The sequence below is a fragment of the Mesoplodon mirus genome, assembly GCF_964341445.2.
Source record: "Mesoplodon mirus genome assembly, chromosome: X".
Taxonomy (NCBI): domain Eukaryota; kingdom Metazoa; phylum Chordata; class Mammalia; order Artiodactyla; family Ziphiidae; genus Mesoplodon; species Mesoplodon mirus.
The window spans coordinates 30,516,815-30,532,899 of record NC_138981.1 but is presented as its reverse complement, the minus strand read 5'-3'; the positions used below and the strand labels follow the sequence as shown (position 1 = coordinate 30,532,899).

The 16,085-nt window shown below is 35.7% G+C and overlaps 1 protein-coding gene across 2 annotated transcripts in view; it reads left to right on the top strand.

Moving 5' to 3' along the window:
* The window catches only part of DMD (dystrophin), a 2,064,872-nt gene that overhangs the window by 1,261,784 nt on the left and 787,003 nt on the right, over positions 1–16,085 (top strand). For both annotated transcript variants that reach the window (XM_082609524.1, XM_082609523.1), the window contains exons 46-47: positions 10,239–10,386; positions 12,717–12,866. In XM_082609524.1, the coding sequence (XP_082465650.1) occupies positions 10,239–10,386; positions 12,717–12,866 (298 nt within the window). The remainder of the gene's footprint in view (positions 1–10,238; positions 10,387–12,716; positions 12,867–16,085) is intronic.

The window sequence follows — 16,085 nt, the reverse complement described above, 5'->3', positions numbered from 1 at the left end:
CTCACAGTAGTAATGTGACAACTTGGTACTCGATTCAGCGGCTGCCATATAGAAAGTGCTTAATAATTGTTAGCTACTAATGCTAATCTCTCTCCTTTTATCCACAAGTCCTGTTGAATCTCCTACATTTTAAACATCCTGTCTTTTCCTTTTCCCTGGCTACATCTTCATGATTTGGACCTTCATTACTTTATCACCTTGCCTATCACCTTGGTCTCAGTTGTCTCATAGTTGATTCTGAAGCTGAATCTGGCCTCTGTACCCCGACCCTGAATTAAATCTCAGAGACAGTGTTTTGGGTGAAGTAGAAAAGAATAGCTTTATTGCTTTGCCAGGGAAAGGAGGCCACAGTGGGTTAATGTCCTCACAACTGTGTGTCCCAACTCGGGGCAGGAGTGGGGGTTGTGAGGAGTGTTACAGTCAAGGGGGCGGGGTTGCTGATAAGGAGCAGGGTGCGTGCAGAGCCTGCATTCCTTCAATCCAGAGATCTTCTGGGGTCAGGTGATGATGGGCCAACGGTGCCTTTCTCTGTAATGAAGAATGCTTCATCAAGTAGTTAACATCTTCCGTTTGGTGGGGGTTTTAGTTCTGCAGAAGAGCTCAAAGATATTGTTATGTGTATCCCTTGAGGGGCAATCAGGACCCTGCCCCCAAGGCTGCACTATTGTTTCTTGACTGCTCCTCCTTTGTCTCTGATTAGCAGCCATTTGAACCTGCCCTTTAGAACTCAGGGCTGTCGTCATACCTCCCTTGCCCACATCCATTCTCCACAGAGTAGCCAGAGTGAGTGGATGAAATAAATCTTTCTCTACTCAAAAAATTGGAGTAGTTCATCACCTAGAGATTAAAGCAAAACACTAGCCACTTCATAACCCTGCCTCAAGCCACTTCACCAGCTTCCTCTTTTGACCCTTCCTCCCTAAATCTCGAATACTTCAGTAACCATTAATGTCAACGTTAGACATTGATGTAGGCATCGTTACTTTACAAAAAGAGCCAAAATATTTGTTTTTGTCAAAAACTCACATAATCATACACTAGTTCCCATGGAAATTAATGCCAAACCTTTAATGACTCTATTAACAGAAAATAAGCTCAAGCATCAGGCAGATGATGCCGATGATAATATTCATTCATAATTATAAACTAAAGGTAACAGTAAACTGTCATTACATTATGAATTTTTATTTTTTTAATCCTGAAACAACCAGCAATTGGGTAGCAGCCAAAAGAACCTAAGTCATTATATCAGTGGTGGGAGGCTATGCAAACTTACCAAATTTCATTCTAAGTGGCACATTTTATCACATTAATATCGCTGAAATCCAGATTGGTTTTACAATTTCTGCTGGCCAGGACACATGTGATTTAGAAGAAAATCCAAGAAGCAGTAGTAGAGCCCTGTTAAGACGTGCTACATTGCCAATACTCTCGATATCACAGAAGATGACCTTGTATAGGGAAAAAGACAGACATCAGTTACTTTAAAGGGAAAAGTGCTATAGGAGACTCAGACTCTAAATATGAGGAAGTTTTAAGAATACCACACCAATTTTTTCACTTGTATTTTACTATTTATGCATACTCAAGAGGAACATAAGACAAAAATATACATAAACCTAAAAGAACAATTTCTTTTTTTTTTTTTTTTTTTTTTTGCGGTACGCGGGCCTCTCACTGCTGTGGCCTCTCCCGTCGCGGAGCACAGGCTCCGGACGCGCAGGCTCAGCGGCCATGGCTCACGGGCCCAGCCGCTCCGCAGCATGTGGGATCTTCCCGGACCGGGGCACGAACCCGTGTCCCCTGCATCAGCAGGCGGACTCTCAACCACTGCGCCACCAGGGAAGCCCAGAACAATTTCTTAATAAAATAAAACCTCTAAGTAATAAGTGTCATCATGTAATCAGCACCATTGCCCACTCCAACTCACATCCTGGTAGTACTTACAATGGTACTATAATGACTTGCAACTGAAGGTGTCTTTAATTTGATGGAATACTGTAGTGCACATTAGTGAGTAAATAAGATCATGTTTTAGAATGAATATTGCAAAGAATGAGAAAGATTCTTTTAAAACAGGAACACAAGATTGAAAAGAATGATGGCAGAATTCATTCATTCACGCAACACTTATTTATTTAGCATCTATTCTGTGCCAGGCATTGTTTCAGGAGAAAAGGTAACAGTAGTAAATAAAACAGACAAAATCTTTGCCCTCAGAAAGCTTAATTTCCTGTGTGTGAGATAGACAATATACAAAATAACCAAATTATAGTGTATGTTAGTTTTAAGAACTAAAGAGAAAGGTAAACCAGGGAGAAAGAACAGAAATTTGCGGGGAGAGGTGTGATTTTAAGTAGGGTCATCAAGAAAGACCTGCAGGAGGTGAGGGAACCAGCCATGTTTGATTTGTGAGGGAAGGTCATTCTAGGCAGAAAAAACCAGCAAGTACAAAAGCTTAGAAGCGGGGATGCATCTTGTGTATTTCAGGAGCACAGCAAGTGGGTCTCAAGAAGGATAAGAGGAAGGGAAAGTAGATGGAAATGAGGTCAGAGAAGTAAAGACAAAGGGGATCAGCAGATTTTATAGATCCGTGCTTTTTAATAGAAAAATAAGGTGAGCCTTGTAAATAATTTTAAATTTTCTAATTGCCACATTTAAGAAAGAGTAGAAACAGGTGAAATGAATATATTTTATTTAACCCAATATATTAAAAATAATATGTTGACTTGTATATGATATTAAATATACTAATGAGATGTTTTATTTTTTGAATTTTTGAGTTTTATTTATTTTTTATACAGCAGGTTCTTATTAGTCATCAATTTTATACATATTAGTGTATATATGTCAATCCCAATCTCCCAATTCATCACACCACCATCACCCACCCCACCACTGCCTCCCTTGGTGTCCATATGTTTGTTCTCTACATCTGTTATCTCAGTTTCTGCCCTGCAAACCGGTTCATCTGTACCATTTTTCTAGGTTCCACATATATGCGTTAACATACGATATTTGTTTTTCTCTTTCTGACTTACTTCACTCTCTAGGCCAGTCTCTAGATTCATCCACGTCTCTACAATGACCCAATTTTGTTCCTTCTTATGGCTGAGTAATATTCCATTGTATATATGTACCACATCTTCTTTATCCAGTCGTCTGTCGATGGGCATTCAGGTTGCTTCCATGACCTGGCTATTGTAAATAGTGCTGCAGTGAACATTGGGGTGCATGTGTCCTTTTGAATTATGATTTTCTCTGGGCATATGCCCAGGAGTGGCATTGCTGGGTCATATAGTAATTCTATTTTTAGTTTTTTAAGGAACCTCCATACTGTTCTCCATAGTGGCTATATCAATTTACATTCCCACCAACAGGGCAAGAGGGTTCCCTTTTCTCCACACTCTCTCCAGCAATTGTTGTTTGTAGATGTTCTGATGATGCCCATTCTAACTGGTGTGAGGTGATACCTCATTGTAGTTTTGATTTGTATTTCTCTAATAATTAGTGATGTTGAGCAGCTTTTCATGTGCTTCTTGGCCATCTGTATGTCTTCTTTGGAGAAATGTCTATTTAGGTCTTCTGCCCATTTTTGGATTGGGTTGTTTGTTTTTTAATATTGAGCTGCTTGAGCTGTTTATATATTTTAGAGATTAATCCTTTGTCCATTGATTCATTTGCAAATATTTTCTCCCATTCTGAGGGTTATCTTTTTGTCTTGTTTGTAGTTTCCTTTGCTTTTCAAAAGCTTTTAAGTTTAATTAGGTCTCATTTGTTTATTTCTGTTTTTATTTCCATTACTCTAGGAGGTGGATCAAAAGAGATCTTGCTGTGATTTATGTCAAAAAGTGTTCTTCCCACGTTTTCCTCTAAGACTTTTATAGTGTCTTATCTTACATTTAGGTCTCTAATCCATTTTGAGTTTATTTTTGTGTATGGTATAAGGGAGTGTTCTAATTTCCTTCTTTTACATGTAGCTGTCCAGTTTTCCCACCACCACTTATTGAAGACACTGTCTTTTCTGATTGTATCTCCTTGCCTCCTTTGTCATAGATTAGTTGACCATAGGTGCGTGGGTTTATCTCTGGTCTTTCTATCCTGATCCGTTGATCTATATTTCTGTTTTTGTGCCAGTACCATATTGTCTTGATTACTGCAGTTTTGTGCTATCGTCTGAAGTCAGGGAGTCTGATTCTTCCAGCTCCGTTTTTTTCCCTCAAGACTGCTTTGGCTATTCAGGGTCTTTTGTGTCTCCATACAAATTTTAAGATTTTTTGTTCTAGTTCTATAAAAAATGCCATTGGTAATTTGATAGGGATTGCACTGAATTTGTAGACTGCTTTGGGTAATACAGTCATTTTCACAATATTGATTCTTCCAATCCAAGAACATGGTATACTCTCCAACTGTTTGTATCATCTTTAATTTCTTTCATCAGTGTCTTATAGTTTTCTGCATACAGGTCTTTTGTCTCCCTAGGTAGGTTTATTCCTAGGTATTTTATTCTTTTTGTTGCAGTGGTAAATGGGAACATTTCCTTAATTTCTCTTTCAGATTTTTCATCATTAGTGTATAGGAATGCAAGAGATTTCTGTGCATTAATTTTGTATCCTGCAACTTTATCAAATTCACTGATTAGCTCTAGTAGTTTTCTGGTGGCATCTTTCGGATTCTATATGTACAGTGTCATGTCATCTACAAACAGTGACAGTTTTACTTTTTCTTTTCCAATTTGTATTCTTTTATTTCTTTTTCTTCTCTGACTGCTGTGGCTAGGACTTCCAAAACTATGTTGAATAATAGTGGTGAGAGTGGACATCCTTGTCTTGTTCCTGATCTTAGAGGAAATGCTTTCAGTTTTTCACCATTGAGAATGATGTTTGTTGTGGGTGTGTCATATATGGCCTTTGTTATATTGAGGTAGGTTCCCTCTATGCCCACTTCTGGAGAGTTTTTATCATAAATGCGTGTTGAATATTGTCAAAAGCTCTTTCTACATCTACTGAGATGATCATATGGTTTTTATTCTTCAGTTTGTTAATATGGTGTATCACATTGATTGATTTGCATATATTGAAGAATCCTTGCATCCCTGGGATAAACCCCACTTGATCATGGTGTATGATCCTTTTAATGTGCTGTTGGATTCTGTTTGCTAGTATTCTGTTGAGGATTTTTGCATCTATATTCATCAGTGGTATTGGTCTGTAATTTTCTTTTTTTGTAGTATAGTATCTTTGTCTGGTTTTTGTATCATGGTGATGGTGGCCTCATAGAATGAGTATGGGAGTGTTCTTTCCTCCAGAATTTTTTGGAAGAGTTTGAAAAGGATGGGTGTTAGCTCTTCTCTAAATGTTTGATAGAATTCACCTGTGAAGCCTTCTGGTGCTGGACTTCTGTTTGTTGGAAGATTTTTAATCACAGTTTAATTTCATTACTTGTGATTGGTCTGTTCATATTTTCTGTTTCTTTCTGGTTCAGTCTTGGAAGCTTATACCTTTCTAAAAATTTGTCTATTTTCTCCAGGTTCTCCATTTTATTGGCATCGAGTTGCTTATACTAGTCTCTTAGGATGCTTTGTATTTCTGTGGTGTCCTTTGTAACTTCTCCTTTTTCATTTCTAATTTTATTGATTTTAGTACTCTCCCTCTTTTTCTTGATGAGTCTGGCTAATGGTTTATCAGTTTCATTTATGTTCTCAAATAACCAGCTTTTAGTTTTATTGATCTTTGCTATCATTTCCTTTGTTTCTATTTCATTTATTTCTGCTCTTATCTTTATGATTTCGTTCCTTCTGCTAACTTTGGGTTTTGTTTGTTCTTCTTTCTCTAGTTCCTTTAGGTGTAAGGTTAGATTGTTTATTTGAGATTTTTCTTGTTTCTTGAGGTAGGCTTGTATAGCTGTAAACTTCTGTCTTAGAACTGCTTTTGCTGCATCCCATAGGTTTTGGACCGTAGTGGTTTCATTGTCATTTGTCTCTACGTTTTTTTTTATTTCCTCTTTGATTTCTTCAGTGATCTCTTGGTTATTTAGTAACGTATTGTTTAGCCTCCATGTGTTTGTGTTTTTTATGTTTCTTTCCCTGTAATTGATTTCTAATCTCATAGCGTTGTGGTCAGAAAAGATGCTTGATATGATTTCAGTTTTCTTAAATTTACTGAGGCTTGTTTTGTGACCCAAGATGTGATCTATCCTGGAGAATGTTCTGTGTGCACTTGAGAAGAAAGTGTAATCTGCTGTTTTTGGATGGAATGTCCTATAAATACCAATTAAATCTATCTGGTCTGTTGTGTCATTTAAAGCTTGTATTTCCTTATTAATTTTCATTTTGGATGATCTGTCCATTGGTGTAAGTGAGGTGTTAAAGTCCCCCAGTATTATTGTGTTACTGTTGATTTCCTCTTTTATAGCTGTTAGCAGTTGCCTTATGTATTGAGGTGCTCCTATGTTGGGTGCATATATATTTATAATTGTTATATCTTCTTGGATTGATCTCTTGATCATTATGTAGTGTTCTTCCTTGTCTCTTGTAACATTCTTTATTTTAAAGTCTATTTTGTCTGATGAGAATTGCTACTCCAGCTTTCTTTTGATTTCCATTTGCATGGAATATCTTTTTCCATCCCCTCACTTTCAGTCTGTGTGTGTCCCTAGGTCTGAAGTGGGTCTCTTGTAGACAGCATATATATGGGTCTTGTATTTATATCCATTCAGAGAGCCTGTGTCTTTTGGCTGGAGCATTTAATCCATTCACATTTAAGGTAATTATTGATATGTTTGTTCCTATTACCATTTTCTTAATTGTTTTCGGTTTGTTTTTGTAGGTCCTTTTCTTCTCTTGTGGTTCCCACTTAGAGAAGTTCCTTTAGCATTTGTTGTAGAGCTGGTTTGGTGGTGCTGAATTGTCTTAGCTTTTGCTTGGCTGTAAAGCTTTTGATTTCTCCATTGAATCTGAATGAGATCCTTGCTGGGTAGAGTAATCTTGGTTGTAGGTTCTTCCCTTTCATCACTTTAAATATGTCATGCCACTCCCTTCTTGCTTGTAGAGTTTCTGCTGAGAAATCAGCTGTTAACCTTATGGGAGTTCCCTTGTATGTTATTTGCCTTTTTTCCCTTGCTGCTTTCAATAATTTTTCTTTGTCTTTAATTTTTGCCAATTTGATTACTCTGTGTCTCAGCACGTTTCTCCTTGGGTTTATCCTGTATGGGACTCTCTGCACTTCGTGGACTTGGGTGGCTATTTCCTTTCCCATGTTAGGGACATTTTCAACTATAATCTCTGCAAATATTTTCTCTGGTCCTTTCTCTCTCTCTCTCTTCTCCTTCTGGGACCCCTATAATACCAATGTTGTTGCTTTTAATGTTGTCCCAGAGGTCTCTTAGGCTGTCTTCATTTCTTTTCATTCATTTTTCTTTATTCTGTTCTGCAGCAGTGAATTCTACCATTCTGTCTTCCAGGTCACTTATCTGTTCTTCTTCCTCAGTTATTCTGCTATTGATTCCTTCTAGTGTATTTTTCATTTCAGTTATTGTATTGTTCATCTCTGTTTGTTCTTTAATTCTTCTAGGTCTTTGTTAAACATTTCTTGCATCTTCTTGATCTTTGCCTCCATTCTTTTTCCGAGATCCTGGATCATCTTCACTATCATTATTCTGAATTCTTTTTCTGGAAGGTTGCCTCTCTCCACTTCATTTAGTTGTTTTTCTGGGGTTTTATCTTGTTCCTTCATCTGGTACATATCCCTCTGCCTTTTCATCTTGTCTGTCTTTCTGTGAATGTCTAAATATTTTTTTTTTCTGTAGGTCCTTGTTGGTTATCTGTTTTAAATATAGCAGTGTGTACATGTCAATCCCAAGCTCCCAATCTACCCCTCCCCCCTCCCTTCCCCCCTGGACTAGTTTTATTTTTTATAGCAGTTTTAGGTTCCCAGCAAAACTGAGTAGAAGGTACAGAGATGATTTTTTTGTACTAAGTCTTTGAAATCTGGTGTGCATTTTACACTTACAGCACACCCCAGTTCCCCTTACATCATTTCAAGTGCTCAGTAGCCACATTCAAAGGTGTCTAGTATATTTAACAGAACAAATCTAGACCCTCATAGAGTGCTGTAATGACTTTGGCTTTTTATGTGAATGAATTGGCAAGCAATAGAAGAGTTTTGAGTGCAACGGTGATATAATATGACTTGAGTTTTCACAGGAGCCCATATATGACTTGGGTTTTTATAGGATCTACTGTTTTGAGAATAGACAGAGAAGAGAATGTCTTCTCATGTGCTCCAGGTAGACTTTGGACAAGCTCCCAGCAAAGAACTAAACTGAGGGTAGACAAGTGCAAATCCAGTAACCGGATATGGTTTGGGGAATTAGTGTAACTGTAGTTCTCTCAATGCCCTATCTTTGTACAGGCTGTGAATAAGATCTCTTTTCATGCTTCAAGACCCAGGTAGACCATTATCTTCTCTGGGACATCTCCTATGCCCGGCCCCAGAAATAACTTATGCTCTACAATATTCTGTCACAGTCCTAGATTTACATGCTTCTTCCCTCTCATGGACTGTGAGATTCTCGAGGCAAGGTACATAATACATTTATATTTGATTCTAGTGCCCAGTTGAGTCACTGGAAGTAAATGAGCCCTCAATAAATATGTGTTAACTTGAAGCAAAAAAAAAAAAAAAAATTAGCCTAACAGCCCCTGAATGGAAATGACTCAAATGTCCACCAACAGAGATATATTATATATTTATACAATTTAGTACTATATAGTGAGGAAGATAACTACACACAACCCGGATGGTGATTGTAAACATTATATTGAGTAAAAGACAATGTATATGATTCCATATACATAACATTCATACAGGCAAAGTAATCAAAGTTGACTGGTTACTGTACACTTGGAGGTAGTGACTGCAAGGGTCAAGAGCGGGCCTCTGAGCTTCTGATAACATTCTATTCCTTTTCTGGCTATTTGGTGTATCCATTTTTTAAAACTATATTGAGCTATATAGTTATATGTACGCTTTCCTATATGTATATTATACTTCAATTAAAAACTTACATACCAGAGATATATAGTTCCCAAAAGACAACAAAACAAAAAACTGTAAATTATTTTAAGCGCAGCTCGTTTTGCTCAGCTGTGTTATGATTCAATCTGTAAGAATAAATTTATGGCTAATTGAGTAACATACAGTATACGTGTTTTTATAATTAAAAACTTCCACTAGTACAACATATGTTAAGTATTTTAAATCAGTTTCCCTCTTTCCTCCAAAAGGATTATGAGTCATAATTTGGAAAACATTCTAACATGCAGTAATTTAGTGTTTTCATTTAATTCTCTTGTTTTTACTTTTACCTTACAATTTTCCATAAAGATGTATATATTTTATTTATTTATTTATTTATTTATTTTTGGCTGAGTTGGGTCTTCGTTGCTGCATGCGGGCTTTCTCTAGTTGCGGCGAGCAGGGGCTACTCTTCGTTGTGGTGCATGGGCTTCTCATTGCGGTGGCTTCTCTTGTTGCAGAGCACGGGCTCTAGGGCACACTTCAGTAGTTGTGGCACATGGGCTCAGTTGTGGCACATGGGCTTAGTTGCTCCGCTGCATGTGGGATCTTGCTGGACCAGGGATCGAACCCGTGTCCCCTGCATTGGCAGGCAGATTCTCAACCACTGTGCCACCAGGGAAGCCCCATAAAGATATATTTTATTTAAACATTTTAAAACATGCAACTTCATTTTAGATACTTACTCTAGTGAAGTTGTTCTCAACCAGAGGCAGTTTTGCCCCCAAGGTGATGTTTGACTATGCCTCAAGACATTTTTGGTTGTCAAAACTGGGGGGATGCCACTGGCATACAGTGGGGAAAGGCCAAGGATACTGCTAAACTTCCTGCAGTGCCCAGAACAGCCCATTCACAGCTAAGGATTATTTAATCCTAAATGTCAGTAGTGCTGAGGTTGAGAAACACTGCTCTAGTTTAATAACATGATGTTGGAATTTTAAAATTAGAATTTTTTTCTTGACCAATTTTAATCTCGCCTTTTAGAGATTTTTGAGGCATTGAAATTGCTCTGTGAATAAATTTTCTTTAAAAATATTATATTGTTAACATCTTTAAAATGGCTTATTTTATTGAAAGTGCAATTTTTTAAAGTTTTCCTAAATAAAAAAAGAAAGTTTGAGAAATATGTTGTTGATAACAATTTTATTCTTCTTTCTCCAGGCTAGAAGAACAAAAGGATATCTTGTCAGAATTTCAAAGAGATTTAAATGAATTTGTTTTATGGTTGGAAGAAGCAGATAACATTACTAGTATTCCACTTGAACCTGAAGATGAGCAGCAACTAAAAGAAAAACTTGAGGAAGTCAAGGTAATTTTATTTTCTAAATTCTCCCAGGGCCTACTTATATTAAGAGTTTATGAATCTAGGGGGAGTTTCCATGAGGCCCAGTTGTTAGGACTCTGCGCTTTCACTACCGTGGCCCAGGTTCAAGCCCTGGTTAGGGAATTAAGATGCCACAAGCCGCGTGGCGGGGTGAAAAAAAAAAGAGTATATGAATCTATTTTTTAATGTATTTAATCATTGATTTCCTGTCCATTAGGATATTGATAGTTCCTTACTAGTTTTTCTCACAACTTTATTTTGTCTTAGCCCAGTGAGTATGTATTTTTTAAAAAGTGTGTATGGGATATATATGTGTGTATGCTTGTGTGTGTAAAATACATGGTGATACTTTTTAAACTAATTTAAAATTAATTTTAGACTTAATGGAGAATTCCACAGCTACACATAATTTCAAAAACTGAGGAGAATCTTTATAGAAATGAATGTCATTTCTTAGGGAAGATCTTAATTGTCAAATCAGTATCACTACTTCAGCCTTTAATGAAAGGCATTCGATTTGCCTGAAGCAATGTTTTGCTTTGGTTTGTTTTGTCTGTGGTGTTGGGGAGGTGATGTTGGCTCACTTTCTATACTGGTTGAATAGACTTCCAGTTTATTCAAGTGGTTTTTCATGCCTACCTACTGTGCTGTCTGCTTAATTCTGATTACCTCTCCTGGCTGACTGAGATGCTTTGATTGTGCAGATGGATGAACTTTCATGGTTTTAGTTTTAGGAAAGAAACTCTTTTGGATCTGTTTTACTTTAATTCTTGAAGGGAAGGTAAAAGGGAAAGGGAAATTAATGTTTAATCATCCCCTATTTTATACTAAGTATTAGATGTATTTACATGTGCTATTTTATTTAATCTTATCAAACTTTGAAAATGGTTGTTATTATCCTCATTTTACGAGGTCACACAATCAAAGTGAAATGGAACTGCTTCTTTATCATTGATTCGGTTGGTCTGCACATGCAAATTAGACTCCATGTCAACTACTTATTTCTGTGAAATAAGAAATGTGTACCTGAACAGAGGATAAAGTTTGAAAAGAAAAATATTGCTTAGTTCAATAAACAAATATTGAGCACCTACTATATGTCAGATAATGCACTAGGTATTTGAGAGTCAAAAAATAAAAAGTTTTTGATCCATAGTTCATTTGAAAACGGTTATGCCATGGAAAAATAAACTCAGTCTGTTCTTGAAAATTCATCTTTCCTAAATGTATTGAGTGTTATATATAGCAATCTAAATGATAGCTCATTTAAGAGACATGTTTAGTGGTGTTCACTTATTAAGAAATATGCATTGATTTCCTTTTTTCCTTAGACAATCTAGATCAGCACTGTCCAATAGAACTTTCTGTCATGATGGATATGTTGTACATTATCAGTTTTAGTAGCCACTAGCTGTATGTGCCTTTTGAGGACTTGAAAGGTAGCTGCTTTGACTGAGGAATTGAGTTTTTAATTTTAATGACTGTTAATTAATTTAAATTTAAATAGCCTCATGTGACAAGCGGTACTGTACTGAACAGTGCAGCTATAGATGACACAAATAAATAAAAGACAGTTAATAAAACTATGGTAGTTTTGTAGGTCGTGGGAAAGGGCACTTTTAATGTGATGTTAAATGAATAAGAGAAATTCAGGGATGTGGAGGTGTCAAAATTAAGGGTTCTTAAATGAACCCGGCCAAGTTTGAATCACAGCTCTGTTGCTTGCTTCTTTTGTGTCCTTGGACCTGTTATTTAACCTCTCTGTCTCAGTTTCATTCTAAGTAAGATGAAGATAATAGGATATACCTCAGAATTATTATATAAAAGTTAACTGAGATAATATATGTGAAGAGCTTAGCACAGTGCCTGGTACCTGGTACGTTCTCAAAGTTAGTTATCTCTTAATATGATAATGCAATTTCTTACTCAGTGGTATGTTATAGTATGGAGACCTAATACCTGAGAGGATGATTAAATTTGTCCAGATTGTTCTATTTCTGAGAGGTGTGTTTTTACACTCTTGACACTGTTTGTGGTATTGTTTTAGAGCTCATCATACTACATAACATTTTTCTCTTGAAAAAAAAATCTCTGAGGGATAAGATATTCTGATCCTTTCTAGGATGGGCTGATTTACTTGGCAGTGGGCGTTTTAGTCCACCAAGCTCTGTGCTCTGTAGAAAACTTGGTATTTGAGGAACCAGTGGGCCTCCAGTCTTGCTTCATTTTGATAGACTAATCAATAGAGGCAAAGACAAAGTAGTTGGCATTGTGCTGTAATTCATTTTAAACGTTGTTGCATTTGTCTGTTTCAGTTACTGGCAGAAGAGTTGCCCCTGCGCCAGGGAATTCTAAAACAATTAAATGAAACTGGAGGAACAGTGCTTGTAAGTGCTCCCATAAGCCAAGAAGAGCAAGATACACTTGAAAATAAGCTCAAGCAGACAAATCTTCAGTGGATAAAGGTTAGACATTAACCATCTCTCCTGTCACATGTGTTAAATGTTGCAAGCATTTGTTGTTTTTCATGGTGCTTAATTGGTGGGGGTGGGGGAGAGGGGCTGGTTTTCTGGATTGTTATTTGTGTTATATATTTTTTTAAACTTGACCATTTGATTTAGCTGTATGATTTGTTGTGGATGGAAGGAATGGTGATGGTGAACGACGATACGTTAATGACCAAATGCCAAGATATACACCACTATTACTTTATATGAACTATTCTAAAGAATTAGACTGGAAAATGGATGAAGTGATTAATTTAGTGTTCAGGTATATACTGACAGTATTAAAGCAAGATGGAGGTGGTCTAGCTCAACAAGTATCGTAAATCAAAATTACTTATCCTTACCTATAATATAGATTTAATCAGTGATTGATGCATGATAAACTTCTCCAAAAGATGTTTTATTTATTTATTACTATTTATTTACTTATTTACTTACTTGTGAGTCTTCATCTTTCTAACTTGGATACTTTTTAAATCTAATATTTTTAAATGCTTATCAAAGTAATGCATAATTATTCTTTAAAACCAAGTAGTGCATATGAATTTATAATGAAAAGCAACATCAGTTGATCCATCACTATTTATCGAAAGGCAGTCTTCTTCCCACTGTACTGCTGTGGCAACTTTATCATAAATCAAGTGAACATATATGTATGAATCTGTTCTGGATTCTCTATTCACTTCCATTTGATTATCACTGTCCTTCAACTAGTACCACACTGGCTTTATAACAATCATCTTTCAACAGCTTTATTGAGATATAATTTATATACCATACAATTCACCCATTTTAAAGTGTACAAATCAATGGTTTTGGTATATTTACTTTTTAAATTGTGGTAAAATATATATAACATAAAATCTGTCATTTTAACCATTTTAAGTGTATAATTCACTGTCATTTATTATATCCACAATGTGAAACCATTACCATTGTCTATTGCTAAAACATTTTTATTACCCCAAACAGAAATTCTGTAACCATTAAGTAATAACTCCCCATATCCCTACCCCTGACACCCCCAAAAAGTAACCTCTAATCTACTTTCTGTCTCTATGAGTGTGCCTATTCTAGATATTTCATATAAGTGGACTCACACTTTCTTTGTCCCTTTGTGTCTAGATTATTTTACTTGGCGTAAGGTTTTAAAGTTTCACCCATGTTGTAGCAGGTATCAGAACTTCATTCCTTTTTATGATTGAACAAGATTATACTGTGTCTGTGTGTATATATTCAACATATATACACATACGTATGTGTATATATACGTGCATGTATACATACAACGTATATATGTGTACATATATACCTGTATACATATAATATATACATACATACATGTATATGTGTGTGTGTGTGTGTATATATATATACACATACACACAAACCCAACATACTTGTTTTATTAAAAAAATTGGGGATCTGGTAATGTAAATCCTCCAACCTTATTCTTCTTAGTCCAGAGTGTTTTTTGCTATTTTTGGTTCTTTGGTTTACCAAATAAATTTTAGAACCAACTTGTCATTTTTTACGAAAACCTGCCAGGATATTGATTTGAATTGTGTTGAATTTATAGATCAATTAACATTTTTACAATATTGAGTAATCTAATCCACGAAAATGTTACATCCCTTCATTTATTTAGGTCTTCTTGAATGCCTTTTTAGAAATATTTTGCAGTTTTCTATCCAGAGGGCCTGCACATGTTTTATTAGATTTAATCCCAGATATTTGATTTTTTGATCCTTTTATAAATGGGATTCATTTCAAATTTTATTTTCTTTTTCTTGCTGGTATATAAAAATAGATTTTTTTTTTTTACATTAAGCACATATCCAGTGTCCTCGCCAAATTCACTTACTAATATTAATGGTTTGTAAAACATTTTGGATTATTTTAATGTACACAATCATGTCATCAAGTAGAGGAAGTTTCTCTCTTTTCAATCCTTATGATTTTAATTGTTTTTGCATAAACTTGGACCCCTAAAACAGTGTTTAATAGAAGTGGTGATAATGGGTAGCCTTGGTTCATTCACTGTTTCAGGTGGAAAGCTTTCAGTAATTGATCATTAAATACGATGTTTCTTGTAGGACATTTTATAGATCCTCTTAATCAGATTAAGGAATTTTTCCTTTTTGCATTTCTCAAGTTTTTATTATGAATATGTATTGAACATATTCATATACTTTCTCTGCATTTATTAAAATGATTCTGTGATTTTTCTCCTCTGAATGTGATAAACTACAGCCATTGTTTTTGGAATGTGAAACTACTCTGGGATTCCAGAAATAAATTCTATTGGTCATGATGTCTTGTACTTTTTATAGATTGCTAGATTCAGTTTTCTAATATGCTGTTTATGATTATTATCTTTATTCATGGCAGGAAACGGTCTGTAATTTTTTTTGAATCCTTCTCGAGTGTTAATAGCATTGTTAGACTAGTCTTATAAAACAAGTTGAGAGGTGCTCTCTTTCTTTGTTCTGAAATAAATTGGTGAAGACTGGTATCATTTCTTCCTGAGATGTTTGGAAGAATTCAGTTGTAAAGTCATCAGTGCATGGGGTATTATGTTTTGTTTTGTTTTATTGTTATTGTTGGGGTTTTTTGGTGAGAAAGTTTTTGAAAATTGATCCATTTTTTAAATAGATACAGGGATGGTTAGATTTTTATTTCTTTGTGTGTCAGCTTTTTTAAGTTGTGTCTTTCAAGGAATTTGTCCATTTCCATGCTATTTTCCCTTTTGGGGCTGTAGCCTTTGTTCATACAGCTAGTGATCCTTTATATATTTATATTTAAGAATGAGAAAATAGAAAGACTGCAAGCTCTAAGTACCTGGATGGGTCTTGTTAACTGGGATATTTTACTCTATGTGCTAAGGTAGAGAGCTGAGTCTCTTGTTGAAAGAGAACTTCAAAGTCTATAATGCAGTGGGCTTTATTCTGAGGTATTCATACAACTGCTGAGATTCCTTCCAAGTTCAGTTTCTTTAGGTAAGAACTACACTTATTGTTTTGGTTTATGTTTATTTTTGCCTGTAGGTAAGTGCTAAGGGAAGACCATTCATTGTGTGGTAGTTTTGATATTGACACAAATTTTCATCTACAGACTTTCAATACCCAAGTTTTACATGCTTCTTATTCCCAAATACCATGACATCTTTAATCCAAA